General features: G+C 64.3%; 8 protein-coding genes across 8 annotated transcripts in view; 6 read left to right on the plus strand and 2 right to left on the minus strand.

Annotated features, from left to right (window-relative positions):
• The first annotated feature begins 3,140 nt into the window (after window positions 1-3,140).
• Window positions 3,141-5,208, plus strand: EMIHUDRAFT_438600 (hypothetical protein). The gene is given in 8 exon segments (XM_005759275.1): window positions 3,141-3,464; window positions 3,535-3,613; window positions 3,686-3,781; window positions 3,854-4,069; window positions 4,140-4,538; window positions 4,611-4,676; window positions 4,765-5,104; window positions 5,119-5,208. 7 exon segments carry the CDS (start codon window positions 3,298-3,300, stop codon window positions 4,981-4,983), a joined length of 1,242 nt encoding a protein of 413 aa, XP_005759332.1. The 5' UTR covers window positions 3,141-3,297; the 3' UTR covers window positions 4,984-5,104; window positions 5,119-5,208.
• A 762-nt stretch (window positions 5,209-5,970) lies between these two features.
• EMIHUDRAFT_218602 (hypothetical protein) lies at window positions 5,971-6,959 on the minus strand (the record flags this gene model as incomplete). Its single annotated transcript, XM_005759276.1, has 3 exons — window positions 5,971-6,160; window positions 6,448-6,575; window positions 6,672-6,959. The coding sequence occupies 3 exons, from the start codon at window positions 6,957-6,959 to the stop codon at window positions 5,971-5,973; spliced, it is 606 nt and encodes a 201-aa protein (XP_005759333.1).
• Window positions 6,960-13,864: 6,905 nt separating this feature from the next.
• Window positions 13,865-14,343, plus strand: EMIHUDRAFT_218605 (hypothetical protein; the record flags this gene model as incomplete). The annotated part of the gene is made up of 2 exons (XM_005759277.1): window positions 13,865-13,959; window positions 14,232-14,343. The coding sequence occupies 2 exons, from the start codon at window positions 13,865-13,867 to the stop codon at window positions 14,341-14,343; spliced, it is 207 nt and encodes a 68-aa protein (XP_005759334.1).
• EMIHUDRAFT_465790 (hypothetical protein) lies at window positions 14,332-16,446 on the plus strand. Its single transcript, XM_005759278.1, has 5 exons — window positions 14,332-15,044; window positions 15,221-15,394; window positions 15,709-15,737; window positions 15,806-15,874; window positions 16,116-16,446. Exons 1-5 carry the CDS (start codon window positions 14,343-14,345, stop codon window positions 16,414-16,416), a joined length of 1,275 nt encoding a protein of 424 aa, XP_005759335.1. The 5' UTR covers window positions 14,332-14,342; the 3' UTR covers window positions 16,417-16,446.
• A 280-nt stretch (window positions 16,447-16,726) lies between these two features.
• Window positions 16,727-18,235, plus strand: EMIHUDRAFT_106604 (hypothetical protein; the record flags this gene model as incomplete). The annotated part of the gene is made up of 3 exons (XM_005759279.1): window positions 16,727-17,362; window positions 17,617-17,815; window positions 18,015-18,235. The coding sequence occupies 3 exons, from the start codon at window positions 16,727-16,729 to the stop codon at window positions 18,233-18,235; spliced, it is 1,056 nt and encodes a 351-aa protein (XP_005759336.1).
• A 962-nt stretch (window positions 18,236-19,197) lies between these two features.
• On the plus strand, window positions 19,198-20,481 carry EMIHUDRAFT_438601 (hypothetical protein). The gene is made up of 4 exons (XM_005759280.1): window positions 19,198-19,626; window positions 19,702-19,906; window positions 19,974-20,129; window positions 20,202-20,481. The coding sequence occupies exons 1-4, from the start codon at window positions 19,211-19,213 to the stop codon at window positions 20,283-20,285; spliced, it is 861 nt and encodes a 286-aa protein (XP_005759337.1). The 5' UTR covers window positions 19,198-19,210; the 3' UTR covers window positions 20,286-20,481.
• Window positions 20,482-20,586: 105 nt separating this feature from the next.
• EMIHUDRAFT_359324 (hypothetical protein) lies at window positions 20,587-21,282 on the minus strand (the record flags this gene model as incomplete). The annotated part of the gene is made up of 1 exon (XM_005759281.1): window positions 20,587-21,282. The coding sequence occupies one exon, from the start codon at window positions 21,280-21,282 to the stop codon at window positions 20,632-20,634; it is 651 nt and encodes a 216-aa protein (XP_005759338.1). The 3' UTR covers window positions 20,587-20,631.
• Window positions 21,283-24,149: 2,867 nt separating this feature from the next.
• EMIHUDRAFT_106606 (hypothetical protein) overlaps window positions 24,150-25,424 on the plus strand; it is a gene marked incomplete at both ends in the record, with an annotated part of 9,650 nt that continues 8,375 nt past the window's right edge. Inside the window, one exon of the mRNA XM_005759282.1 lies at window positions 24,150-24,786. Within this exon, the coding sequence (XP_005759339.1) occupies window positions 24,150-24,786 (637 nt within the window). The remainder of the gene's footprint in view (window positions 24,787-25,424) is intronic.

The following is a 25,424-nucleotide window of genomic DNA, read 5'->3' on the forward strand; positions in this document are numbered from 1 at the left end:
CCCCCCGGAACCTCCAGCCCGACCGCCGGCGCAGACAGCAGCGAGACGTGCGCGAGCTGCCGTGCTGGGACGTTTGGCGGCGAGCCCGGGCTGAGTGAGTGCACGGACTGCCCTGCGGGCCGTTACCAGAACGACACGGGCGCGACGTCCTGCCGCGACTGCGAGCAGGGACGGTACTGCGCCAAGGGCGCGTCGGCGCCACTGCCTTGCGACGCGGGTACCTACTCGGACAAGTCGGACCTCACCGCCGCCTCGCAGTGCGTCGACGCCTCGCCGGGCCACTTTGCCACCACCGGCTCCACAGAGCAGACGCCGTGTCGCGAGGGTAGCTTCGCCGCCAAGGCGCGCAGCGAGGCCTGCGAGCTGTGCGGCCAGGGCTACTACCAGAGCGAGCCCGCCGCCGCTGCCTGCGTCCGCTGCGCTCCCGGCAAGTTTTGCCCGCAGGGGTCGTCGCGCGAGCTGGACGCGCAGTGCTCGCCTGGCACGTACGCCAGGCTGACCGACCAGAGCGGCGACCCCGAGTGCCTCACCTGCCCCGCCGGCTCGTCGTGCGGCGGCGGGGCGGCGCCGCCCTCCGAGTGCTCGCCGGGCTCTTTCGCCGCCACGGCCGGCCTCTCCAAGTGCGCCAGCTGTGCGGGCGGGACGTACCAGGGCGAGTCGAACGCGACCAGCTGCCTTTCGTGTGACATGGGCAGCTACTGCGAGCCGGGCGCGTCGCGGCCGTTGCCGTGCGAGGGCGGTTCCTACTCGGACAAGACGAACTTGTCGGCCGCTTCGCAGTGTACGCCCGCCGATCCGGGGCACATCGCCGCGCGGGGCGCCACGGAGCAGACGGCGTGCGACAAGGGCAGCTTCGCAAGCGGCACGCGCAACGAGGTCTGCGAGCTGTGCGCCGAGGGATCCTACCAGGGCGCGACCGCCGCGAGCGAGTGCACCGACGCCTCGCCGGGCTACTTCGCCACCACCGGCTCCACCGAGCAGACGGCGTGCGCCAAGGGGTCGTACACGAACGAGACCAGGCAGGGCGAGTGCACGCCCTGTTCCGGCGGCACGTACCAGGACGAGGAGGCGCAGACGGCGTGCAAGTCGTGCGAGGCGGGCGGCTACTGCGCTGTTGGCGCGGCGGCGGCGCTGCCGTGCGAGGCTGGCAGCTATTCGCGCGCCACCAACCTCTCCGCCGCGAGCGAGTGCACCGACGCCTCACCGGGCCACTTCGCCACCACCGGCTCCACGCAGCAGACGGCGTGCGCCAAGGGTAGCTTCGCTGTCACGGGCGGCCTCTCCGAGTGCGAGCCGTGCAAGGGGGGGACCTACCAGCACGATAAGGGTGCGACGGGCTGTCTCGTGTGCAAGAAAGGCAGCTACTGCGAGCTGGGCGCGTCGGCGCCGCTGCCGTGCGAGGCTGGCAGCTACTCGAACGCAACAAACCTCACCGCCGCGGGTGAGTGCACGGCCTGCCCCGCCGGCAGCGCCTGCTCCACGGGCAGCATCGAGCCGACGCCGTGCTTCCCTGGCACTTTCGCCGCGAAAGAGGGGCAGTCCAAGTGCGAGTCTTGCGATCCCGGCACTTCGTCGAATCAAGGCAGCGTCGCGTGCGACGAGTGCGTGGCTGGCAAATACGCCGCCAACGCTGGCCAAAGCCTCTGCAATCTATGTCCGCATCCCCTCAGCTCGGTCAGCGGCAGCACCATCTGCTCTATCTGCATGGACGACTACTATCTGCGGAACACCTCGGCCCACCCAGGGGACGTCTTGACCTCCCCCACCGAGTACTGCAAGCCGTGCCCGCCGAACGCTGCCTGCCCGGACAACACCACCCTTTCTTCCCTCGTCCTCCTGCGCGGCTTCTGGCGCGCCAGCCCCTCCTCCGCGGTGCTGACAGAGTGCCGCCTCTTTGGTGGCAATGCCAATGCCGGCAAGAAGCGATGCGCCGGCAGCGAGCCGGTGGCGAGAGGCCGGAGGATGGTGGAGGCGGGCTCAGAGTACTGCGCGTCGGACTTCAAAGGACCCGAGTGCCAGCTCTGCGCTGCGCCAGACCACCACCTCGTCGACGGCGACACCTGCGAAGTATGCGCTCCGCGCGGCGCGGCGGCGGGCCGCATCGCCGGCCTCGTCCTCGGCCTCTGCGTCGCGTGCGGCTTGGCGGCGTGGGCCTACCACATGCCGTGGCGGAAGGAGCGCATCATCGGCTCTATCCTCCGCTTTGCAGACCGCTCCGTCAAGTACTACGTCGGGGTCGGAATGACGGCCAAGGTCAAGATCCTGTTTGGCTTCTATCAGATCAGCACCGTCCTCTCCTCCACCTACTCCGCGCGGCTGCCGGACAAGTACACGAGCTGGACCGACAACTTGGCCAACGTGATTTCCGTCGACTGGTCTGGCTTTTTCCTGCCGGAGCAGTGCCTCGGCTACGGTATGCGACTCCTCGCCATCGCCCTCTCCCCCGTCGCCCTCATCGCCCTGCTAATGATCGCGGGGATAAGTCTGCGGCTCTACCGCTGGCGCGCCGCCCCGGCGCCGCGCGAGAGGCCGTGGTACGCGGAGGCGGCCCTCGGCCTCCTCGACTTCACGCCGGCCGGCCTCGTGCTCGTCTTCTGCTTCGTGCCCTCCATCAGCGCCTCCATCTTCCGCTCCTGGTCGTGCCAGGCGCCCTCTCACAGCTGATGACTGCCGTTGCTCACAACACCAAACCCCTCAGTCCTCGTAAGTTTCTGCTGATAGGCCTACACAACCTCTCCGCCCGGCGAGGAGCTAGAGCAGGTCTCCTACATGCGGCAGGACGCGAGCGTCGAGTGCGGCTCCGACGATCACGGACCCATCATCACCCTCGCCACCGGCTTCATCGTCCTCTGGCCGGTCGGCTCGCTGGTCCTCTTCACGTCGCTCCTCGCCGCCTGCTACACGCCGCTGCAGGCCAAGTCGCCGAATGCTCTGACGCGGGCCACCGCCTTCCTCCACCGGGAGTACAAGAAGACCTGGTACTGGTGGGAGGCGGTCGAGCTGGCGCGCAAGCTCGTGCTGACTGGCTTCGTGCTGCTGATCCCGGAGGAGCGAGCCTTTGTTCGCCTCGTGGTGGCGACGCTCATCTGCTCATGCTACGCCGTCGCGCTCGCCGTCGTGCGGCCGTACAAGCGGGTCGAGGACAACGTGCTAGCTGTTGCCACGAGCCTCGTGCTCCTCCTGCTCTTCCTCGGCACCAACTGGAGCACCATCTTCCTCGGCATCCAGGAGCGGTACCAGGGAGCAGATCCCGCCGATGTCCTCGGCTTCCGCAGCCTCAATGTGATTGTCGACTCGATGATCATCCTCGTTGCAGTCGTGCTCGCCTTCTTCCTCGTCGGCGCCATCGTCGCCGCCCGCCGCGTCGCCAAGATCCCCACGATCCGACTCGTCTCGACCAAGCAGCCCCCCGAGCTGAGCATCGTGAGGGGCCTCACGTGGCACCTCTTCAACAGCCACATCTGGTGAGTCATGGAGGGAGAAGAGGGAGCGAAAACAGCCGGCGTGATCCCCGCCCCTCACCCAAACGAATAGGTCGACCGGTCAAGACGCCGTCAAGGTCATCAAGGGTGAGCTCGAGCAGCTGCTGCCGGACATCAAAGTCTTTCTCGACGCGCGCACATGCTCATCAGCGCTGCTTAAGCTACACAAAGAGCCCCCCTGACGCACCGCGGTGTGCTCATAGGTAGATGATCTAAAAGACATCGGGGCGCTGGAGGAGTACATCCAGAGCTCGCAGGTCATCCTCTTCTTCCTCTCGCAGGGCTACTTCCGCTCCAAGGCTCGCCTCTTCCTCCCACCCCGCCTCTACCGCACCCTGGCCCCAAGAACTGCCGCCTCGCCCGCGCCACAGAACTGCCTCCGAGAGGTCCGCTCGTCGCTCGAGAAGGACAAGCCGCTCGTCCTCGTCCAAGAAGCGGACCCTGAAAAGGGCGGCGGGACGCTCCAGGCGCTGCGCGACGAGTGCCCCGAGGACCTGCAGCCGGCCATTTTTGACAACGACTGGCCGCTCACGATTTGGTATCGCATCGATGAGTTTCAGCTCATCTCCCTCAAGATCATCGCCGAGGCGCCGCCGGCCACAACCAGCTCCGTTCTCTCACTCTACCTCCCGGCCAACCCCACTTGAACCAACCTAGGCGGTGCTCCTCTGCTCGCCCAACTTTCTGGACAGGACCTCCCTTCCGCTCTGCGTGTCGGGTGAGCTCGAGAGCCAGTCGCTCGCCTTTTCCAAACCGTGCACGCTCTGGGCCTCGCCAGCCAACGCGGGGTCGCTGGCGCTGGCCGATGAGATCGCCGCCGCCTTTGCCCCAGATCGTGAGACCGCCGGTCTCACGATCTGCACCACCGATGATCGGCCGGCCAGCGCGACGCACATGCTGCTCTACCTCAACGAGGACAGCTTCGTCAGCGACGAGCGGCTGGCCGAGCAGGTCAAGCAGGCGCGCCAGGACAGGCTGAAGATCGTCATGGCGCACGAGAACGACCCTGCGCTCGGCGGCTGCCAGTTCTCGAGGTTTTTCGAAGTCACGCCGCAGGAGCGAATGTCTCAACGTGGCGCCTGTCCCGCCACCCCTCCTCCCCAACCCTCTCCCCCCCCAACGCCGCAGGAGCTCATCGCCGGCGGACTCTACAAGGACCTGGCAAAATCCTGCTTCCCCGGCCACCACCGCAAGGCGCGCGCGCGCGCGCCCCTCTCTCACACACAGCGAGCTCTCCCCCGCATCGAGCGTTTCGTGACGAGGGGCGGGTCCCTGCCCGCAGGTGTCGCTCGTCCTTCTGGCAAAGAGCCTAGGCGCGACCCCCGCTCGGTCGCGGGCGGGCCTCCTCGCTTCAGGCAGCGTCGTTGAGGGCAGCACCAGTCTCGCGAAGCGCAGCCTTGGCGGACTCAGCCGGGTGTTCGCCAAGATGAGCAGCCGCAGCTCTGCGGAGGCGCGCGACGTCTCTGGAGGCGAGGCGTCGTCGGTGCAGCAGCAGGTCTGATCGGTTGCGCGATGTCGTGCGCAAAACGTGCGGCAAACGCAAAACCTGCAAACACGGGACGATTAGTAGAGCTAGCTCGCACATGGAGCATCCGTGGGATGTATGTGCGCGGCATTCACATAGATGCGTGCATGTTGTGCATGTGTGCATGTCACGTGCACGGGCAGTCCGGATGGAGATTATGATTTGCGTCGTGGGGTTCCCCTTCCAGCTCTTTCGTCCTGCGCGGCCGCCCCGAGTAGAGCCGTAGAGCCGTGTCGTTAGGGGGTGCGCAGCGCCCCCAAATCCACCAGTGTGGGATTTCGCGCAATCGCTTGACTCTGAATAGCTCGCCATGTACCTTTCTGAGCGCTGTGGTCGCCGCAGACTGGCTCCGACTTGACGGGCGCATGGAGACGTGATGCCTCCATGTGCGCCCGTCCGCCGTCGCGTCGAAATCGACATGCAGCGCTCGATGGTTTGCCCGAAAAGGTACATCGCAGCGTTTCGGGCGACAAGCAGCGCTGCGACCGCGGGTGGCGGTGGACATGCTCCCATGGCGCGGACGCAGCGCCGGAGTGGCCGGTGCTGCTCACCGCGACCACGACGGCTACTCTGATACTCCGGGCCGACCCGTCACCTACCAGACGGTGGCACTCTTCCACGTCTCTCGCTCACGCTGAGAAAAATTCTGAAACGGCGTGCAGCAGAGTCACCGACGAGTCGGTCCGCGTGACTCCTCGTGTCCCGTACCGTTCTCACACATCCATAAAGTCACTTCGACCTCACTGAAGCGATGCCTGAATCCCGAATCCTTAGATTTTAGATTAGGACGCTGCGCACCCTCTACCCCTCTAGTGTCGTGGTGACTGGCGTGGTGCCACTGCGCGCCAGTCCCGTGCCTACCCAGGTAGTTTTTGGAGAGAAAATTCTTTTGTACTCCTGCTGCGGCGAAGACTTTTTTCTCCTCGACGACTTCAAGTCCTACTCGGCCGTGTGGTGGCGGAGTCATATCAACTCGCGGGTGCCGACGATCGCAGGAAAGAGCTGTCTCTCGTGGAGGGCATCTGCTTTGCGCTTGGGTGTCGCGGGGCAGGTTTCCGTATGGATGGCATTGAAGCCCGAGGGTTGCGGAAGGCGCGCGGCGGGGTCGGCTTCGGGCCGACCGCCGCCACCGAGGGCCGCCGCGCCGTAGAGCCTTGCTACCGGCGGTGCACGCGGCCGCGCTTGGAGGCGCTGATTGCTCGGCCGCGCGGGGCTGGTTGACTCGCCCGCTGGGGGTGGGGTGCACGGGGTTTGCGGCGGGGTCCCCAACGTCCCCGGGGGGGCGCGCGGGCGGCGGCCCGCGCGCCGCCGCCGCCAGGGTGGCGGCGATGGTGCATGGTGGTCCTCTCGGTCTCGCTCTCTATCGTGTCGAAGAGCATCCTATACCTTGTCTCCTGCTCGAGGTCTCGGACGCGGGCCCCGAGGGCTCGCGCTCGCGACCTGCCCCGAAGAGCTTCGAGCTGCACACGGAGGCCCTTGACCTCCGCCTGTGCCCACGCGAGCTCGGCGCGGTCCGCCCGTCTCTCGGGCTTGTGGGACGTGCCGTCCAAGTCGACGTAGCGATCTCCCTTGTCTGGGGGAAGATCGCCCTCCGTGTCTGCCTCCCTTCCCGCAGTCCGCCGCGGTGGGCTCGTCGAGCCGCGACGTGACATGTACTTGCGCACCTCGTGTAGCGCCGGGGGCTTGCATGTGTGGAGGGCACGGCCGCCGGCCGCGACGCCCGTCCGGACGCCGCCGCCCAGGGCAGCTGGCGTCAGGAGCGACCGGCTCTGCAGCCGCAACTGCTCCCATTCGGGGGCACCCTCGCCGGGTGCGCCGTACGCCTCGTCGCTCGGCGGTGGCACGGGGCGCCAGCGCGCATCGTGATACCACTGCGCGCCGTGGTCTCGTGACCCGTGGCGGGGATCGTGACCCGCGCCGAGGGCCTCCTTGGTGTCGTATGCCTCGTGCATGCCTGCAGGAGCGCTCGATCGTGTCGGGCTGCTCGGCTGGCATTGTGCGCCGCGTAGAGCTAGCAGCCTCTCCAACAGCGCGCCTTGCAGGAGATCCCGAACTTCGGAATGCGTGAAGGTTAAGGTTGTGGTTGTGGGCGTGTCAGGCATGGCCTGGGAGGGATAGCGTGTTGGGCTTCACAAAGGGCTGACGCGACCAGTCGAGTCGCTGCCACGTGCAAGCCCCACCCGGCTGGGGAGTGGGCTCGGGGGCGGGCCGCCCTGCTTGCTCGAGGTGAATTGTCTAAAGGACGAACAAGACCCGAATCAGCACGGCGGGCGGTGCACGGCGGGCGGAGAATTTTACAACAAAACTCTCTCGCACACGCACGATTCATTCAGGGCGGAGAACACGGGCACTAGACCAGGGAGGACTGGGAGAGTGTGAATGGAGGGACACGTGTGGTTCAGACGAACCGCTCCATCCACCTTGCGGCGGTCCTCTTATAAAGAAAGAAAACAGACAACCAAGGGAGGGATGGGAGGACGGTACGCCGCCACCACACAGGGATTTTGGGCGGTCCTCTTCCCAGCCCCGCTGAGGGTCATTATTTATTTCAGCCTCCTCCCCGCTCTACCAGGTAGACTAAACCCGACCTCCTCCTCGAGGTCCACATGAACCGACTCTCAAGACCGACTCGCTTATCGGCTCTCATTGCTTCAGGAGGTGCGGCCCTCGCGCTCGCCGCCGGCATCCGGCGCTCCGTGAATCGCACCCTTCCTGCCCTCGCAGGTGTCGCCTAGAAACCCTCAGCCATGCACATGAAGCTCCTCGCGCTGGCAATCGCGTCCGCAGATGCCCGTGGAATCGCGGGTTTTGCAGGCGGCTCGGACGTGATCGAGGCGGCGCTTGAGACGTTGCCTCCTGACTTTGGCACCCTGGGGGCGGCTGTCTCGAGTCGCGCTCGGCGCTCGCTTGGGTCCTCGTGCAGCGAGAACTGCACCGGTACCGTCAGCGTTCGGACTGGCCGCTGCGGACGCGAACCCTGGTTCAACTGTCTCTTCATATCAAGACCATTCTTGGTGATGTTTATCACCGGCAGGTGCTTTGACAACAGTCACCGAAAGAGTGCGACGACGTCCTGTTTGGAGGCGTTTGGCGGAACGCCTTTCCACATGTACAGCACACCCAATGGTGTCGCACTCAATGCTCAAAACCTGGGCGATACATCAAGCGGGGGATGGCGCCAGAGCGAGGCTCTCAACCCTACGTCAGTTTACGGCGTTCGCGTCAGGCATGGCTACTTTTTCAACGTGATCGACGTGGAGGCTTGGTACACTCCCCAGGTCCAACTCGCCTGGGAAGAGATGGACCGCACTCAGCCGCCAGGACGGCGGCTGAGCGTTGCCGCTGGCGACACCAACAGCACCGGCGGAGCGCCACCGTCAGTAACCACTGCTCCTCCTGCACACGATCACTACAGGATCTCGTCTGCCCGCAACCGCCCATGCACGCTCGACTTCATGGGGCTTGGAGATTTCGGCGACCACGTCTTCGAACCTGATGGCAATTTAGTGGCGGAGTTCATTGCTCTAGAGCGGCTTTGGCGCGCTGGATGCGGCAGCTTTGCCTGTGCCGTCTCCAGCGCGCCTCAGCTAGAATGCATCGACCTGGCCGGCCCGACAACACTCGCCGCCACGAGCATAGGGACGACCGCACAACGTCTCGTGGACAGTTCCGATCCAGAGACACGGCATTTCCATGCCGCGTCTCGCAACCACTCCACCCGCTACCACCGACCACGGTTCGGAGTCAAACGCGACTGCGGGGACAGCGAGCAGGGCGAGTGCTTGCCTTCGAACGACGGAGCCATCGGCGCTTACGACGTCGCCGCGATGCTTTGGTATATTCTGGCCGAGCCCCCCTACGACACATTACAGCAGGTGCCGGCCCAAGTGAAGACGGTCTTGCCGGGAGAAGTCGCAGCCCGGTGCGCAGGCTCTGCGGACAGCGCTCCTCGGGAGGACGACGTCTCCGCGAGGGCGGTTTGGGCGATGCAGCACTATACCAGCCGGAGCGCCGACGAGCTCTCTGACATGACGGCAACCGTGAAGACTTGGAGCCAAGCCAAAAGCGGTGGATGGGTCAAGGTGGCTCTTTCAGGAGTGCAGACTGTCTACGAGCTCCTGTTGATCGGCCTCAGCCACGATCCTCAGCGCGAGGTCGAGCTCAGCGGGGAAGCTTTTCCGGACCAAGACTGCGGCGAGGAGTGCGCACCCGACCTTCCCGAACAGATCCAAATCAGGTTCGCAAGACGAATGGAGTACGCTCACCGCTCCTCGCTTGCTGAGGCGGACAGCCTCTCGTGGGCTGTGACTCTCGCCTCTGACGCCTGTGCCACAATAAACGGCAATTTCGGTGGAGGTGTCGCTATGCGAGGCAGCACCCTCTCGCTCAGGCAAGACCCACCCACCAAGGCGTGCTCGTTTGACGTCTTTGTGTGGGTTCCGCAGCAGTCGGCCCCTGCGCGACTCTACCTCGCCGCAGGCTCGAGTAGCCAAGGCACCACCCCCTCGCTCCTCCGAATGGATGTGCCATCAGCACATTTCCCTGCCCAGCCGCGCTCGTTGGCCCCCGCCCCTCCCTCGCCGCCGCCGTCACAGCCGCCGTTCTCGACGCCACCAGCACCGCAAATCCCGCATTTCATCGGCATCGGTGTCCTAGGCTTGATAATGATGGCCTGGTTTATCCTCCTCATCCGCTGCCACTTCTTGTGGCGGCTCACGGACCACGACGGGTCGAGAACGTCTTGGATGGAGAGAGCGTTCGGGGGTCGCCCTGAGCTAGTCCGCGTCGGCAGTCGAGCTTCGCTTTGTCAGATGACAACGGCGACTTCAATAGACAACCTTCCGTTGCACACCGTTCGACTTGCGACTTCAGCCAAAATTCCAGTGCCGCCTCCACCGACGCCGACGCCCACGCCAACAACGCCGGCGGTGCAAACAACGCGATACGCCGAAACGCCGCCGCCGCCGCCGCCGCCGACTCCGCCGACGCTGCAAACAGCGCCGCTGCTCGGCGCCCCTGGGCCCTCTTCTCCGTCACGCTTCGTCCAACATGGTCCTTCCCCGTCACGCTTCGTCCGCCATGCGGTGGCGAGCGGCAGGGCACGCAGTCGGAGCACGATGCTCCCCATCACTGCTAGCTGGGTCGCCGACGATCGAGACCTCGGCCCTCGCCCCGCTCGCTGGCCCGAAGTCGCCCCTACGGCCTTCGGGTGGACCTCAGATGTCCGTTTGGCCGAGGTGCAGGAGGGCAGCAAATCCCTCGACAGTTAAAAACCTCCGACTGCCGCACGACGTTCAGGCCGCGAAGCGAGAAGGCCGGTAGTCCGCCCCTCTTCCGCCGATGCCTCCCTTGTGCGATGTTTCTGTTCACGTGGGTGGGTGCCGATCGCGCGCGTCACAGCACACTGGCCCAGCGGCACGCAAGGTCTTTTACATTCCTTGTGAGTTGTGTAAAGCACGAGTCCGCTCCATAGTAGTACTGTTATATGATAGTAATAGAGCAGTTTGGTCGGAGGGCGCCCGGGTCGCCCCGGAGCGGCCCCGCGCGGGGAGGTGGGTGGAGGGCGGGCGCCACGCCGTCGGGCAGGCCGCGCGGGGACGCAGCCGGGGCCAGCGCGCGGCGCTAGAGGGCCGGGCGCAAACTTGTTGCACCTGCACCTGCACCTGCACCTGGGTGCAGCGAGTTTTGGTGGTTCGAAATGCGGAGCGCGCAGTCCGTTGTGGTTCGAAACGCGATGCCTCCGTTGGGAGACACGGACGGCGCCGGCGGGAGCGACGCGGCCGGCGAGGCGCCGCACTCGGTCGCCGTCCTGACGGTGATCAGCGAGCCGGTCGAGCGTGACCAGTTGCATTCGAATCTGAGCACCACATTGAGGCCGTTGGTGGAGAGGGAGCGTCGCGAGCGAGGTGACGAGGATGGAGCTGTGGGTGTAGCCGGTCGAGGCACGGCCGCGTCGTCCACGACGAGTCGTCGGAGAAGGGCGAGACGTCGAAGCGCCGTGACGGTGATTCTCGGGCCGAGGCCGATGTCTCGTAGGGAGGAGCTGACTTGTCAGCGCCTTCGCAACGCGGTTCAATTGTGGACGACGGTGTACACGGATGGGATGGTGCGACGACATGCGGGACAAGCTGCGATTGCACATGCTTCTGCATGCTACGTGTTCGCACCGCGAGGTCGAACCGAGGTTTATACGGGTGTGGCTCCAGGGCCCGGTGCTCCAGGATGCAGCGGCTGCGAACCGGCGCAGGTGTGTCCGCAATGCGCTCACTAACGTGGCTGAGCAGGAGCATGAGGACGGCAACCACGCACGAATGTCTGTGCTGTACGCGCGAGCGATGCTGGCCTATCATTACACACTGGCTGCGATCGGGAAGCACATGCATAACCTAATGAGTTTGAGTACGTCAGATATCAGGGAATGCACATCCACATGCTCATGCACTCTACTGACACGTTATTACTTTAGAACCTGCGGCTCGCCAAAACGTATATGCACATATCCACATGCAGCGAGAGAGGGGAGGCTATACACATTTCACATACAACGACCCAGTTGCGTCAGACACATGGTCGTCATGTACAATGCGCTTCATGTGTGCCAGTGTGGCACGCAGCAAGAGGCTATCGTAATACGACGAGAGAGATCAGGAGACAGCAGGGACCTTGAGGGACCGAACGTGGACGACGGCTTACGTCAGTAGTGCTGGTCCCCGTCGGGAGGACGAATGTCCTCTAAAAATGAACACCACAGAGAGCATACACCGCGCCGCAAAGGATACACAGAGGAACGCACGAACGCCGTGCATAGGAAAGCGCGGGCGGAGTTGTGCGGCGTGCAGCTGCAAAGAGTTCGACCGCCCCAGAGGGCCCTGCAACAGGTAGGTACCCCCTATTTTCGTCTTTATCGCTTCGCTGCGCGGCCTGGGGATAGGTAGGTAGGTAGGGCGTTTTGGCGCGAGTCAGTGCAGACGAGTGAGTGAGTGAGTGAGTGAGTGAGTAGGTAGGTAGGTAGAAAGGTGAAGAACAGCCAGGCTCGGACTGGACACCAACGCGGTATGGGTGGACGCTGGACAGATGATGACGACACGCACGAGCGACACACAGACACAAACAAGCTCACAAGACACACAGCCAGCGGGCTGCCACACACCCTGAGTCGGCGTACACACAACTCAGGGCCACATCCTCCCTGTCGCCCCCCCCAGCACTCCACGGTGCCAAGGGCACAAACAAGGGCACAACTCAAACAACAGACGACATGAAGTGACATGCGAGGCTAGAGCAGGCTTGCTCTACCTCCAGCAATCTCTCCGGCCGGCGAGGCACGGACGAGACCGTGTGTGGGGTCTAAGTGAGGTGTCTATGGACGCTCTCCTCACGGGCTAGCTGCCTGCGGCTAGCCCTAATCTCGCACTCACAGGCAGTGACAATTCAATGGGTGAGTGTTTGCGAGCAGAGGCGCGTGGGCTAAATCTAGGCCGCACGTCGTGGCACTATGACGAAGGTAGACGTGCGGCCGCAGCGCGCCCGCCGCAGGCTCGGCGGTGCGCGCGTGTTAGCGAGAAAGTTGCGGGTGGAGCCATGCCCGACTTTTCGAAGGTGAGGCCTCTGCGACGAGTGCCAGCCGCGCTGCGGAGCCACACCCTTCGAGCCGCGTCCCGTCGGCACTGTCCCCGAGTAGCCCCGCCTTGGCGGCACACACTCTCGACCAGGACAGTCCGGCCTCCGGGAACGTGTCGCGCGCCGGCGACGATTGCGGCGTGGTCGTTTTGAAGCGAAGATGGCACGACCACCACCCTGCTTCGCAGACCGGGCAAGGAGGGGGCTGCTCCCGTTCCGCGAGGAACAGGAGGTCTCCCCCCCTCCCCCGGCCCGAGCAGCGGCGGATGGAAGGCAGCCCCTTGAGTCGAGGGCGGCGCGACCATTGTTCTGCGTCAAAGGCCGGAGGCCCGATCAGGACAGATGTTCGCGCCGCCCCGCTCCGCGCCGCCCGCCGCCGCGCCGCGCCGCCGCCTCGCGCAGCCGCCGCGCCGCGCCCCGCCCGATGATTAATAATTAAGATTACCCGGAATACGGTACGCAATTAAGGAATTAATGAGTGAATTAATCAATTAATTGAGCGCCCTCGCGTCACCTATGACTCGACCAGTGTGAAGGTGAAGAGATGTCACCGAGCGTGCGTGCAGCTGGCCCGGGGGGGGGGGGGAGAGAGAGCGAGAGAGAGAGAGAGAGAGAGAGAGAGAGAGAGAGAGAGAGACAGGGAGGGGAGAGAGAAAAGACAAAGAAAGAAAAAAAGAGGAAGAGGAAGAAGAAAGAGGGAAGAAAAAAAAGAAAAAGAAGAAGAGAGAAAGAGAAAAGACAGGGAGGGGAGAGAGAGAGAGAGAGAGAGAGAGAGAGAGAGAGAGAGAGAGAGAGAGAGAGGGAGAGGGAGAGAGAGAGAGAGAGACCTGAGAGAGAGAGACAGAGACAGAGAGAGAGAGAGAGAGAGAGAGAGAGAGAGAGAGAGAGAGAGAGAGCAGAGAGAGAGAGATTGAAAATGGCGACAACAGTGCCGAGCAGCAGCAGCAGCACGCCCACGGCCCGAGCCAGAGCGAGGAGACGGAACAGCCGAGCCGACAACGGAGGCAGCGAGCAAAAAGGCAGCGCGGCGCGGCTCGCGCGCCGCGTGCGCCAAGCAGCCGAGGCTGCCGAGGAGGCCGAGGAGGCCGAGGAGGCCGAGGAGGCCGAGGAGGCCGAGGAGGCCCCCCCCTCCCCCCCGGCGACTCGAACCTACCTCGTCGGCACTGCTTATATGATCGCCGACGTCTTCACCAAGACGCAGGCGACACGAGCTATGTTCTTCACCTGTCGCGACTACATGCTCAACGCCAGCAACGGCCCCGGCTTTGCTGTGACGCTCCAGGGGCAGGCTGCCCGGCTGTGGAGCAAGCTCGTCGCGACCGTCGGCAAGGCGTGAGACATCACCGCCTTCGCCGAAGACGCGCGAGCCGTCCGAGATAGTTGCCGATGCAACTAGGGGGGAGCGTTAGAGACGACTCTCTCTCTCCCAACTGTGAACAGTCGTTATCTGTATATGCGCAGCTATTCATAGCCGCGCCTGCTGTTTGTTAGTGTGTGTATGTATCCGCGCTCTTGGCGCGATTACGAGAGTGACTAGTGTGTCGCACTAGTTGTACTTTTCGTAATAGTATTCCGCATTCATTGCGAGGGCGGACCACTCCTAGCGTGCAGACCGCGGGAGCTGGTGCCGCGGCCAGTGTAGACCTGGCCTGCGCTGTGCCGCGCGCGCTCATCTTCAACGTCTGGCAAATTGCCGGATCCCGGTTGGGCGCGTAATGGCAAAGTCCAGTTTGCAAAGGCTCGTCCAACGCGCCCCTCTGTTCGCCCTGGTTGTAACGCCGCTGCTGCTCTATCTGCTTGAGCGGCCCGTGGTGACGAGGCACGGGCATGCACACAGAGTCGTCGTCGGCGCCGCGTTCCCCGCTGCTCCAGTGCCGCTCGAGCAGTCTAGCCCGCCTCTGGTGGCTGCAGCTGCGCAGAAGCCCTCTCCGCCGCCTCCTCCCGCTGTAAGCCCACCACCGCCATCGCCACCGCCGCCACCGCCACCGCTTCGTTCACCGCCGCCGCCACCGCCGCCGCCACCGCCGCCGCCGCCGCCGCCGCCGCTTCTCTCGCCACCGCCGCCACCAGCTCGCAGCCCCGTCCCAGACCTGAGCGCTCTGATGCTCGGAGGGTGCGGGCGTGTATTCATCGACGGCGGCTCCAACATGGGCGAGGCGGTCGGCGCGTTTGCCGACGGACGCTTCTTCAGCTGTGCGATGCAGGCGCCGCCGCGCAACCACCGAGCGGCGTGGGCGAGCATGGGCCGTGGGGAGAAGGAGGCGTCGATGGGTCCGCTGCGGGAGCCGCGCTCCTTCTGCGTGCGCTCCTTCGAGGCTGCGCCGTCGCTGCTACCGCCGCTGCGCGAGGAGGAGGCCTCGCTCCGAGCGCGCGGTTTCGACGTCCGCTTTGTCGACGGCGCGCTGTCGAACCGGACGGTGCAAGCGACGCTAGCGAGACGGAGAGATGGAGAGATGGTCACGGAGGAGCGACACACGGGCACACGGGCAAGACTCTCAGCGGGCGGCCACACACTCTCCTCAGCGGCGGCGAAGCTGTGGGTGCGGCGCTGCGGGTGTGCGCGGCGTCTCTTCACAGCTCGAGTTGCGAAAAGGCCGCGGAGGAGGCGCGGCCGGTGTGGCGGTACGCCTCGCACCGCTGGGGTGAGACCGCCGCCTCCCTCGACTTTCGCGACGTGCACGTCGAGCGCAAGCCGCTCCAGCTCTCCTCCCGCACGGTCCTTGGCCGCTCGTACGACCTGAACGAGATTGTGCGCGCCGTGGTCAAGGTGCACGGACGAAAGAAAGCAGAGACCCCTCTCTCTCTCTCGTTCTCTCTCTCTCTCTCTCTCTCTCTCTCTCTCTCTCTCTCTCTCTCTCTCTCTCTCTCTCTCTCTCTCTCTCTCTCTCTCTCTCTCTCTCTCTCTCTCTCTCTCTCTCTGGCTAGGAGATGGATAGAGAAGGAGCAGGTCCCCGAACGGAGAGTTCTCGGCTATATCTCCCGAATGTACCTCGGCTAATGAGGCTCTCCACCGCGGTGGGCAGCGCCGCCGCGCTCGTCCCCCGCCCGGAGGCCATAACGGCCGTCCGCCCGCCCCCGCAGGCCAACGCGTCGTCCGTCCTCGCGCTGCGGCTCGACGTCGAGGGCGGGGAGTGGGGTGCTGCGAACGGCGCCTCGTCACAGCTGGAGGTGTGAACAGGCTCGACGTCGAGGGCGGGGAGTGGTGGGTGCTGCGACGGCTGCTCGATGAGCCAGGGCTGCTCTGCAGGCACTTCCCCGGCTCGCCCCCACCCTTGCCCCGGCCTGCCCCCCGCCCTGGCGACGCCCTGGCGACGCCGTCATCGCGCCTGGCGCTTCGCAGCAGCTCTGGGTGGTGGCGGCGGGCGCTCCAAGAGCGGCGCTCTTGGGAAGAGGCTTCCCCCCCCCCCCCCCCAGCAAGGCACGCGACACACCACACCACGCCCTGGCGACGGCTGACGCCGCGCCGCGCCCCCGCACTGCTCCGGCAGCGTCTCGTACATCTTCGCCGAGTTCCACTCCGCCGCATCTGCGCCTCAGAGGGAGCGGCTGCGCAGCTACGGCCTCGAGGCGGACGCCTTTGAGACGCTCAAGGAGCGGGTGCACGCGGCGATGGAGGCGACGCCTGGCTGCCGCCTCCGCCTCTACTGGCGCTCCTTTTGGGCCTCCTGCGGCGACAAGCAGAGATTCGAGTGGCGCGACGCGCCGCAGGCGAGAGACGTGGCCAGCCTCGGAGAGGAGGCGCTCCGGAAGATGGGGCTGCCGTCGAGGCTGCGCGTCGTGAAGGGATAAGGTAAGGTAAGGTAAGGTAATTAAAACCAAACGTCTCCACACACACAAAGAGTGGTGGGGGCAAGGGGGGGCGACCCTCGCATCTCCACGCCCGGGACACGGGCAGGAGCCCCACGCCGGCATTCAAAGTGCAAGCACCGGCCCGGTGCCGTGGGTGAGAGCAACCTGCACCCCACTCCGTGGCACTCCCTCCCTCCCAGACACAGGACCCACACACAACCCCCACAGCGTGGACGACTGCGTGTTCAATAAAGCGATGCGGTTTTCCGCTTCTACTATCTTGTAAAAAGTCGAAAGGTGTTTTTCTGGCATGGGGGGAGCACCTTGGGTTGCAGTTGGTAACCGCACGCCCTGGGCCGGCGAACTGAGCGGCGCGTTTTTCTTTTCCAAGCTCAAGGAGGAGCACGGCAAGATCACGGCGAAGTGGAAGGAGTGGGACGCCACGACGAAGGCGGAGTACTTTGACCTGGTTGGCGGTACGATGGGCAGGCCCCCGGACGTCGAGGTGGAGCCGTGGGACGAGCCCGACGAGGGCGAGAAGCTGCGCGCCTCCGCGCGGCCACCGGAGCCGGCTACGAGGGTAGCCCTCTCGCGCTTCCGGCCGCATACTCTCCTCCCGGCCAAGGAGCTGCTGTCCCTCGCCGAGTTCACGTCCAAGCACGAGTTCCTGCACCAGGCGCAGCAGCGCTTCACGACGGTGGTCCACAACAGGAACTGGCGCGACCTCGCCATGGAGCTCGCCGAGGAGGGCTCCGCGGGATCGCGGTCTGCTCCTCGTGGCAAGAGGGGCAAGGCGCGTGCCGAGGGCAGGGAGCGGGCGAGGCACGCGGCCTGGCGGGAGGCGGCCCGCTTCGTGGCGGTGAGCCAGGATGGCGCCGGCGCCTTCCTCAGCGCCATCCCCATGCGGGATGACATGCGAATGGAGACCTGGGCGATGCGGATCTCGGTGCAGCGCCGCCTGGGTCTCCCCCTCGATGTGGCTTTTGCCAGGCCGTGTCGGTGGGCAAGAGGACTCGAAACAAGAAGTGCCACGACGAGTTCGGCGACGCTGCTGTCAACGTTCCCATGACGTTCCGCAGCAGAGCCAATACTGAGCCACAACATCAAACACAAGTGTACTCTTCAGCGCCTCATCCTCGCCCTACGCGCCGCGTGGGGCACCGCTGTGCGAATGGAGCCGAAAGGCCACCTCGGTCATAGTTACAACAAACAACCCGACGTGGACGCGTGCTTGGCACGGGCGGCAAGCGCTATTCCGGCGATGTCAAGGTCGTCTGCCGCCTCACCAGCAGCGGGGAGCACGGTCGGAAGGGCGCCTTTGTCGCTTTCGGCAACACCGAGGCGTTCTACCGGAACATGGTCGTGGGGCATGGGCCCTACTGCGAGGAGGGAGAGGGAGGTGAGGGGGAGGGAGAGGGGGGGGGAGGGGGGTGTGAGGGGTACGGGGGCGAGGGCATGGAGGGGGAGAGGAAGAGCAAGGGCGAGAGGGGGCAGGGGACGGGTCGATGGCATACTAGGGGGGGGGCAGGGTAGTGGGCGGCGATCGCCGCATACCGTCTCCTATGGGCGGCGAGTATCGCTACGCCAGGGAGGACGAGGACGTCGACACGTGCAGCTGCTGCTGTTCGAGTCGTTCGGTGGGTTCGGGAAGGGGGTCGGCGAGATCCTCTGGAAGGCGGCGAAAGTGCTGCAGAACAAACTGACGCGGGCCCAGTGCCTCGATGAGGTGACTTGGACCACAAAGAGCTGGCTGGGGCTGCAGAAGCAGCGTATCTCGAGTCGTTCTTCACACGGCCATCGCAGAGCAGATTGTGAATGAGCTTGCCTGCGGCGAGGGCGGTCGAGTGCACGGAGCTAAGTGCCTTGCCGTCCTCGCAGGAGTCGCTTTATGCATAGCTTAGGCGGCTCCCGTGGTGTACCTGTGTTAGTGCCAGTGCGCGCCAGTCCCGTGCCTAGTGTCGTGCGAGGGAGTTTTGTCGTAAAATTCTTTTCTCCTTGTCGTCTTCTCAGGGTTCCGGCTCCTAGCCGGATAGGGGGTCTGTTCCCCCTGACTCGCGCCAAAACGCCCTACCTACCTACCTATCCCCAGGCCGCGCAGCGAAGCGAAAAAAGATGAAAATACGGGGTGCCTACCTATTGCAGGGCCCTTTTGGGCGAAACAAGACCAGCGAAAGAACTGAGGCGCCCGTGGGGACCCCACAATTCCCTTCCCCCCTCGGAGGGGGCCGGACGGAGGCGTACCCCGTGGGCCCCGCTCTTTCCCTCGGCCTCGCATAGCGGCCACTCTACGGATCGCTGGTCGAGCGACCCGGGGGATGCCCCGCGCGCCTGACCCAGGCGCGAGAAACGAATCTGCGAGGCGAGGCCGCTCACGCGGCCCGATGGGGAGGAACGGGGCGAGCCCCCTCCAACCCACCCGCGCTAGGTCTCGGGGGACGAAGGGGTCACGCCCGACGACCTCGGGAACTAGCCGGGGCAGTCGGAGAAGTGGCAACTCCGTGCACTGACGGTCGGCCGCCAGAAAACACGCCTCCGTGGCTCGGGTTACACCAATCCTCGCTACCCAACGCGGCCAAAGGATATCCACCTCGAGAACCTCGAGAACCTACCCCCATCCGGCTAGGAGCCGGAACCCAGCCACCTGTGTATCGCGGGGGGCACCTCGGGCATTGCATTGCCAGCAATTCGGCGCTGGTCTTGCCGTCTTGAAGAGTGGGCACGCGTCGCAGGCGCCGGAGCAAACGTAGAGGCGGTCACTACGCTCAAGCTCCGAGCCTGCATAATCATAATCACCATGCGGGGAGGCTTGATCGCTGCAACTCTTCTCTTCCGCCCTGCTGCCCACCTTCTCGCGCTCAGGGCAGCGGTGCGGGTTGAGGCGAGTGACACTAGCGCGGCGGACGAAGCTCGGGAGATCGTGTCGCTTCGCGTCTCTGCGCGAGCTCTTGCCGATGAGAGGCAGCTCTTCGCAGAGGAGCAGGAGCCGGGCGGAGCCGCGGCTGTCCGAGCAGAGCGGGCTGAGCGAGGCGCGAGGGCCAAGCGCCCGCGTGCGTCCAAAGTCCCGGTGTACAAACCGTTCGGTCGAATCCCGGCGGACTTTGACGCGGCGACCGTCGAGCGACTCATCGCGAGGCGCGTGCAGGCGCGGCTGAAAAGGCACTACAACGAGGCGGACCGGCTGCAGCAGCGCGTGCTGCGGCTCGGCGTTCGGCGGGCTTTGCACGCCTGAGACGACTTGTTGCAGCAAGAACTCGGGCGCCCAGGCCACGGCTGTGTGCTGAGTAGGCTCGACGACCGGCGGCGCACTTGGTCCGTCCAGAAGGGCTGGGCCAGGCGGCGGGACGCGGTGGCGGCGGCGGACGCCGCGAGCGTGCGCAGGCAGCACGAGCTGGAGAGCGAGGTCGAGCAGCGGATTCGGCAGCTCTTCTCCTTTTGGGACGCCGACGGGTCGGGCCGGCTCGATCGCTCGGAGTTTCGTCTGGTGCTGCAGGTGCCTCGACTGCGGCTGCTCTTGACCCCTCGAGACCCTCGATATCGAGACCCGCTCCCCCCCGCAGGTGCTCGACTTGCCGGGCAGCGAGGAGGAGCACGACGCGACATTCGACACGTGGGACAGCGACGCGAGCGGCGACCTCGATTTCGCAGAGGTGCAGGCGGCGCTCCGGGCGTACGCAGCCAGTGGCGGCGCGGGCGGCGACGACGACGTGCCGTTGGCGCGCACGCTCTCTGAATCGAAGGAAGGCTGCACACGCAGGCGAAGGAGCGGGGGGGATGTTTGGCTGTAGGAGCTGCTCTCCCACGAGGACTTCATCACGCGCGTGACGGCGATGCGGGTCGGCTTTGCGCCGCGGGCGACGCCACCGCGATGAAGGTAGGAGCGTTTGCGGCGAGAGTCGGCGTTGTTCAGTGCTCAGTGGGGGTGTATGCGATTGCGCTTTGCGGCGCCCCGCCGCCCCGCCCCCGGGGGGCGCCCGCGTCGGATCTCTCCACACTCTCGCACCGATCCCAGACAGGGAGTGTGTGTACGAGTACGTGTGTGTTATATTAAAATGCGCTCTTCTTCTCACGTGGTAGTCGTACAAAAGTAACTCTACATGTTGCGAACACGGCCAACTTGAGTGTCACATATTCCGGATTCGGAACCAGGGCGCTAGAGGGCTGAGTACTCGGCTCCTCTGGGGCGCGCGCCGCGGCTCTCAGTCTCACGCTCGTCTCTCATCTCTCGCGCTTCTGCCGCATCATCTCGTCGTAAGCGCGCTGGAGCTTGCCTCCCGAAAGCAGGTTCTCAAAGAAGCCTGGCGCCTGCTCGTCATCCTCACCCTCCACCCAGCCCTGCTCAGCGTACGGCAGCCGCAGGTCGAAGCGCTCGCCGTTATCATACTTGCCACCAACACCAAACTCACCGCCGACGCCGAAAGAGGCCATGGGCATCGGGATGCCGCCCTTGGGCTCGTCCTCGTATCCCAGCGGATTCAGCTTTCCTTCCTTCTGGCGCTTCTTCCACTCCACCAACGGGTCCTCCTTGCCCCGCTGCCACGCGAACTTGTCCGCAAACGCCGCTGAGGACTCGCGGCGCCTCTTCTCGGTGGCACGCATGTACTCAGCGGACGCCTTGGGATTCTTCCGGCGCGCCGCCACCTCCAGCTGCTCGGCGTACGCGCGGTCTATCTCCGCCTGCTTCTCCTCGTCGGGCTTGAAAAAGCTGGAGAAGAGCTCATTCAAGCTTGCGCTGACGGCCCCGCCCAGGCCGTCGCCCTGTGGTTGTTGCTCCTTGGCAACGAGCGGCGGCGCTCTGGCGCTTGTCTGCAGCGGAGCCAGCGGCACCGGCACCAGCGCGAAAGCGACAGCCAAAGCACCCTGCAACATATATATGCACTGTTGCCTATATGCACTGTTGCCCTGTGCAATGAGGGTCTGAAAAAGAATTTTCTTGTTTCGGCGTGCCGTCCTCCCATCCCTGACTTTTATGTTTTTGTTTTCTTTCTTGCACGGCCCTCTTAACCCCCCTTCCTCTCATAGGTACGAGTGAACTCGATCAACATCATGTCAGAGAACAAGACGGCAGTGAAGGTCGGCAATAACAAGATAACAAACACGGTACAGGATCGAGGTGCACGCTGCAATCCCCGATTTGAACCCGGGAACAAAACACTAGGCGAAGTGCTAGGCCGCGCGCCATGCAGCCCGGCAGCCCGCTGCGGCGCGGCCGGTCGATGAAGGTCAAACAACAAAACAACTCTAAAAAAATGAAGGTCCCACGACCTGCTGCCCAACCGCGCGCGGGCGGCGGCATGGTTACTCCCGCGGCTACCTGCTTCGCCGCTGTCGCCGTGGGCCTGCTCAATCTTGGCTATATCTGCGAGTAAATACCCGAGGAACTGTCAGCACTCCGCACACGGGAGTTGGAGGCGAGCCCTGAGGGCATAATGGTGGTGGCGGGCAGCTTCGGCGCCTACCTCGGCTTGCAGCCAGCCACCCATCTCGCGCCCGCGCCAAAATGGCTCACGGTCGCCCTGCTGCTGCTACTCGCGCTCTGTGCTGATGCGGTACTCTGGGCCCCTCCGGCTCCAACCCTGGCTTCGCTGTGGTGCTTCTTACACCCGCCGCTGCCGCTGCACTTTGGGGGTGGGCGGCTGACGTTCCCTCTGCCCACGATCGAGCACCCCTTCTGCGTGCCGCTCCTCGCGAGCGCTGCGGCTCTCGACTGTGCGCAGCACCTCGCGTCGAGGTGGACAGGCCCGTCTAGCGCCAGCGAGCAGCGCCTAAGCCCGTGTAGACGAGCGTTCTGGGCTGCTCCTGCCGTCTAGCTCGCCTTGGCAAGGCACTCCCACGCCTCACGGGCCCACGGGAGAGCCGCCGGGGCGAGCCTCTGCCGCCCTCGAAGGAGACAGCGTGAGCTGTTTCCACACAACCACAGCAGGCTGGAAGTACCTCGCCAGAGCTCGCCTCCTCTTCCATGCCATGTGTCCGTGGCTATGTGGGTTGCGTGCGCCGAGCCCGACCCCTCCGAGGCTGCGGCGTGCGGGAGCTGCTTCCTATGTCCTGTGTGTCCTGTCTGTATGTTTATTTACGCGACTTTTGGCATTTGGCTCTCTTCTCTCGCTCTCCGACTGGGTACCCGACTCTTTCGTGCCGGGGCGGCCGTGGAATCGGAAGAGGCGGAGGGGCGCCGGATCTAGAGCTCTACAGCTCTACAGCGCTCTACAGCTCTACAGCTCTACAGCGCTCTACAGCTCTACAGCTCTACAGCGCTCCACTCGCTACATCCTCTACACCCTCCCTCACACCCTCAGAGTACTGACGTACACCCTGCTGCGCAAGACGGATCCTGGCTACTGCAGAAGTTTCCTGCCTCGACTCTTCACACTGTACGGAACCGTCGTCACATTTCGCGTTGTCGACGGGAGCTCTTTGGACCGGAATGATTTTTTGCAAAAATGGCAGGGGTTCTCAAAAACCACCACCCCACAGAGTGAACCCACAGCAAATCAATCGTTGTAATCTAGAGAGCCGTCGTGCCGCGGGACCTGCTGAATAGGGCGAATGGTCAATAGTCGGAAAAACATACGTCGCCAACTCGGGTAAGGAGTCACCTACAGAAAAGTGTTGATGCATCGTCCTTCATCCGGGAAGTTATCACACCTACCGTGGTGCGTGCCCAGCCCCCCCTGTGTCACAAAAGGTGGCTTGTTGTTCGAGGGGTCGAACCAATCGCAGCTGTCTTCATTGCCCATCCTGGTCACCCACAGCTCTTTGAAGACTGCCCGCATCTCGTCATTTGAGAGCGGTCTGTTCCACGTGATGACCTCCACCACCTCAAAGTGGGATGGGAAACCCTTGGAAGGGTTTTGCTTGTAGTTCGGATTGATGTAGAGATGAATGGGCTCGTTGATCTGGTTGTTGGCATCCTGAGCGGTGTTGCTGGCAAACTGGACGTTGTTGGCGATCTTGATTTGGGAGTCGCCAGGCGTAGTAGGGGCGCTGTTCTGATCGCATAGCACCAGCCACTGGTAGGTGTTGTCGTCGACTTGATTGTATGCCGCCCGTGGATGCACGTTGACACATCCGCCGTTCTGTCCGACACACCAGCATACGTCAGCGTAGGACCCCAAAATGTTGCAGTTGGGCCCCCATGAGCAGCCTCCTGACTGGCTGTAACCCGCCCGGTTGATGCCAACGGTTTGGCCCGAGTGGCCGTATACAGATCGGATGCAACCTTCGAGCTTCATATCATAAGGCGGCCCGGTTTGGGCGTTGGTGCATCTATCTGTTTGGCCGGTCAGGACATCGTCCCTGCACCCCGGCCCTACGCGCCCCGGGTAGCCATCCTTTTTCCAGTAGCGGGTGATGGAGCACATGGTGTACTCTTTCTGCAGCACGTTGCCAAAGTCCACGCCGTCCGTGTAAGTGTCTTTGAACCCGTCGTTCGCTAGCGCACCGCATGTAGGGCTGCTGAGACCGATCTCGCCCCGCAGAGCGACCACGCCCGGCTTTCCTTGATTGATCACGTCCTGTGGATCGTTCACGGAGTTCTGCAGGCCATTGGTGTTGGAGGCACAGTTGGCGTTGCACTTGTCGCTTTGTGAAATGAGCTCCGCGTCGTGCCTATCTCCGCTGGGGTGGTTCGCCTCGTCTGGCCACACCAAGTTGTCATGCCTGACACGCCCACCAAAGCCTTGGAGTATTCCGAAATTCGGGATCTCCTACATGGCGCTAAACAAGAAACTGATGCAATGGTGACGGAATGCAGTTTCGACCGTGCCGCCGCCCTCGACGGGCTTGCGGCGAACCTGGCCACTCTTCTCGAGTGGAGCCGACTGCATCACAGCGATGGCATCGGTTTCTTCCTCACTACGAATTGCGCTGTCTACATAGATAACATTGCGCCCACTGTTTGCTGCACCCAACACGATGCGGTGCGCTGCGCGCGCTACGAGCTGAAGCTGCTCAAGACGCGTGCCTTTGCCGACTTGCTCGAGTTCGTCGCCGATGACAGTCAGTCACCCACCGCCGATGATTTTGCGCAGGTCGGAACTGTCCACAAGACGGTCTCTGAGAGACAGGCTGCGGTTGTGGCCGAGATCGTCGTCTCCCAACGCGTCATCAAGCGGATCGACAACCTTGTCACCGAGGCGCTTCTCAAGGCCTTCTTTTCCGACGACGCGCTGCGGGCCATCTACCGCGAGAAGGCCGACAAGGTCAGTGGCGCTGGTGGCATTTCCGTTGCCCTTTTGGCTGCAATCCGCTCCGACATTGCTGGAGTTCGGCCGAAGCTCCAGAGGATCATCCTCGAGACTGTCGGCGTCAAGCCTTTTCTAGCTGCTGGTTTTGGCACTCAGAGTGGACGGGTCCACTCCGACTTTCGGCGGCGTGAGCGACGCCGTGCCGATCCGCGGGCGGGCAGCACCGCAAGCCGTATCTCGTCCTCGCCGCCGCCGTCGGCCTCGCCGCGTGGAGCGGGCTCGCCGGCTTGACCTGAGCAACAACGCTCTCTCGGGCACGCTGCCCCCGGATGTTGGCGCTCTTTCGCAGCTGTGCTCTTTACCCCATACCCCGCAAAAAGTCCGAACCCAGGCGCTCTTGGGTGGGCGATGTCGGCCAGCAGCAGCACCGTAGTGCCCTTCGCTCGTCCGGCCAGCGCCGTGGTCCCACCTCCAAGCGAAGGCGACCCGTTGGCGAGTTGGTGGTTCTCCGAGAGCCCTCAGCTGCAGCACGGGCAGGGACACCGCGGTGGCCGCGATGGCGGCCGCAAGGGCGGCGGCGGCCGCGGCGGCGGCCGCAGCGGTGGCCGCCACGGAGGCGGACACGCTCGCGGCGGCCGTGGCGGCAAGGGTGATGCCCGTGGCGCAGCTGGCGGCGGCGGCGGCGGTGTCGGAGGCGGCCGTGCCGGGAAGGGCGTTGACGCCGCTGGCGCGCCGCAGCTCTGCCACTTCTTTGAGAAGGGGCGCTGCAAGAGCGGCTCGGCTTGCCAGTTCCTCCACCGGGCCTCTGCGGGAGACCGCTCATCA

This window comes from Emiliania huxleyi (assembly GCF_000372725.1).
Source record: "Emiliania huxleyi CCMP1516 unplaced genomic scaffold EMIHUscaffold_80, whole genome shotgun sequence".
Lineage (NCBI taxonomy): Eukaryota > Haptophyta > Isochrysidales > Noelaerhabdaceae > Emiliania > Emiliania huxleyi.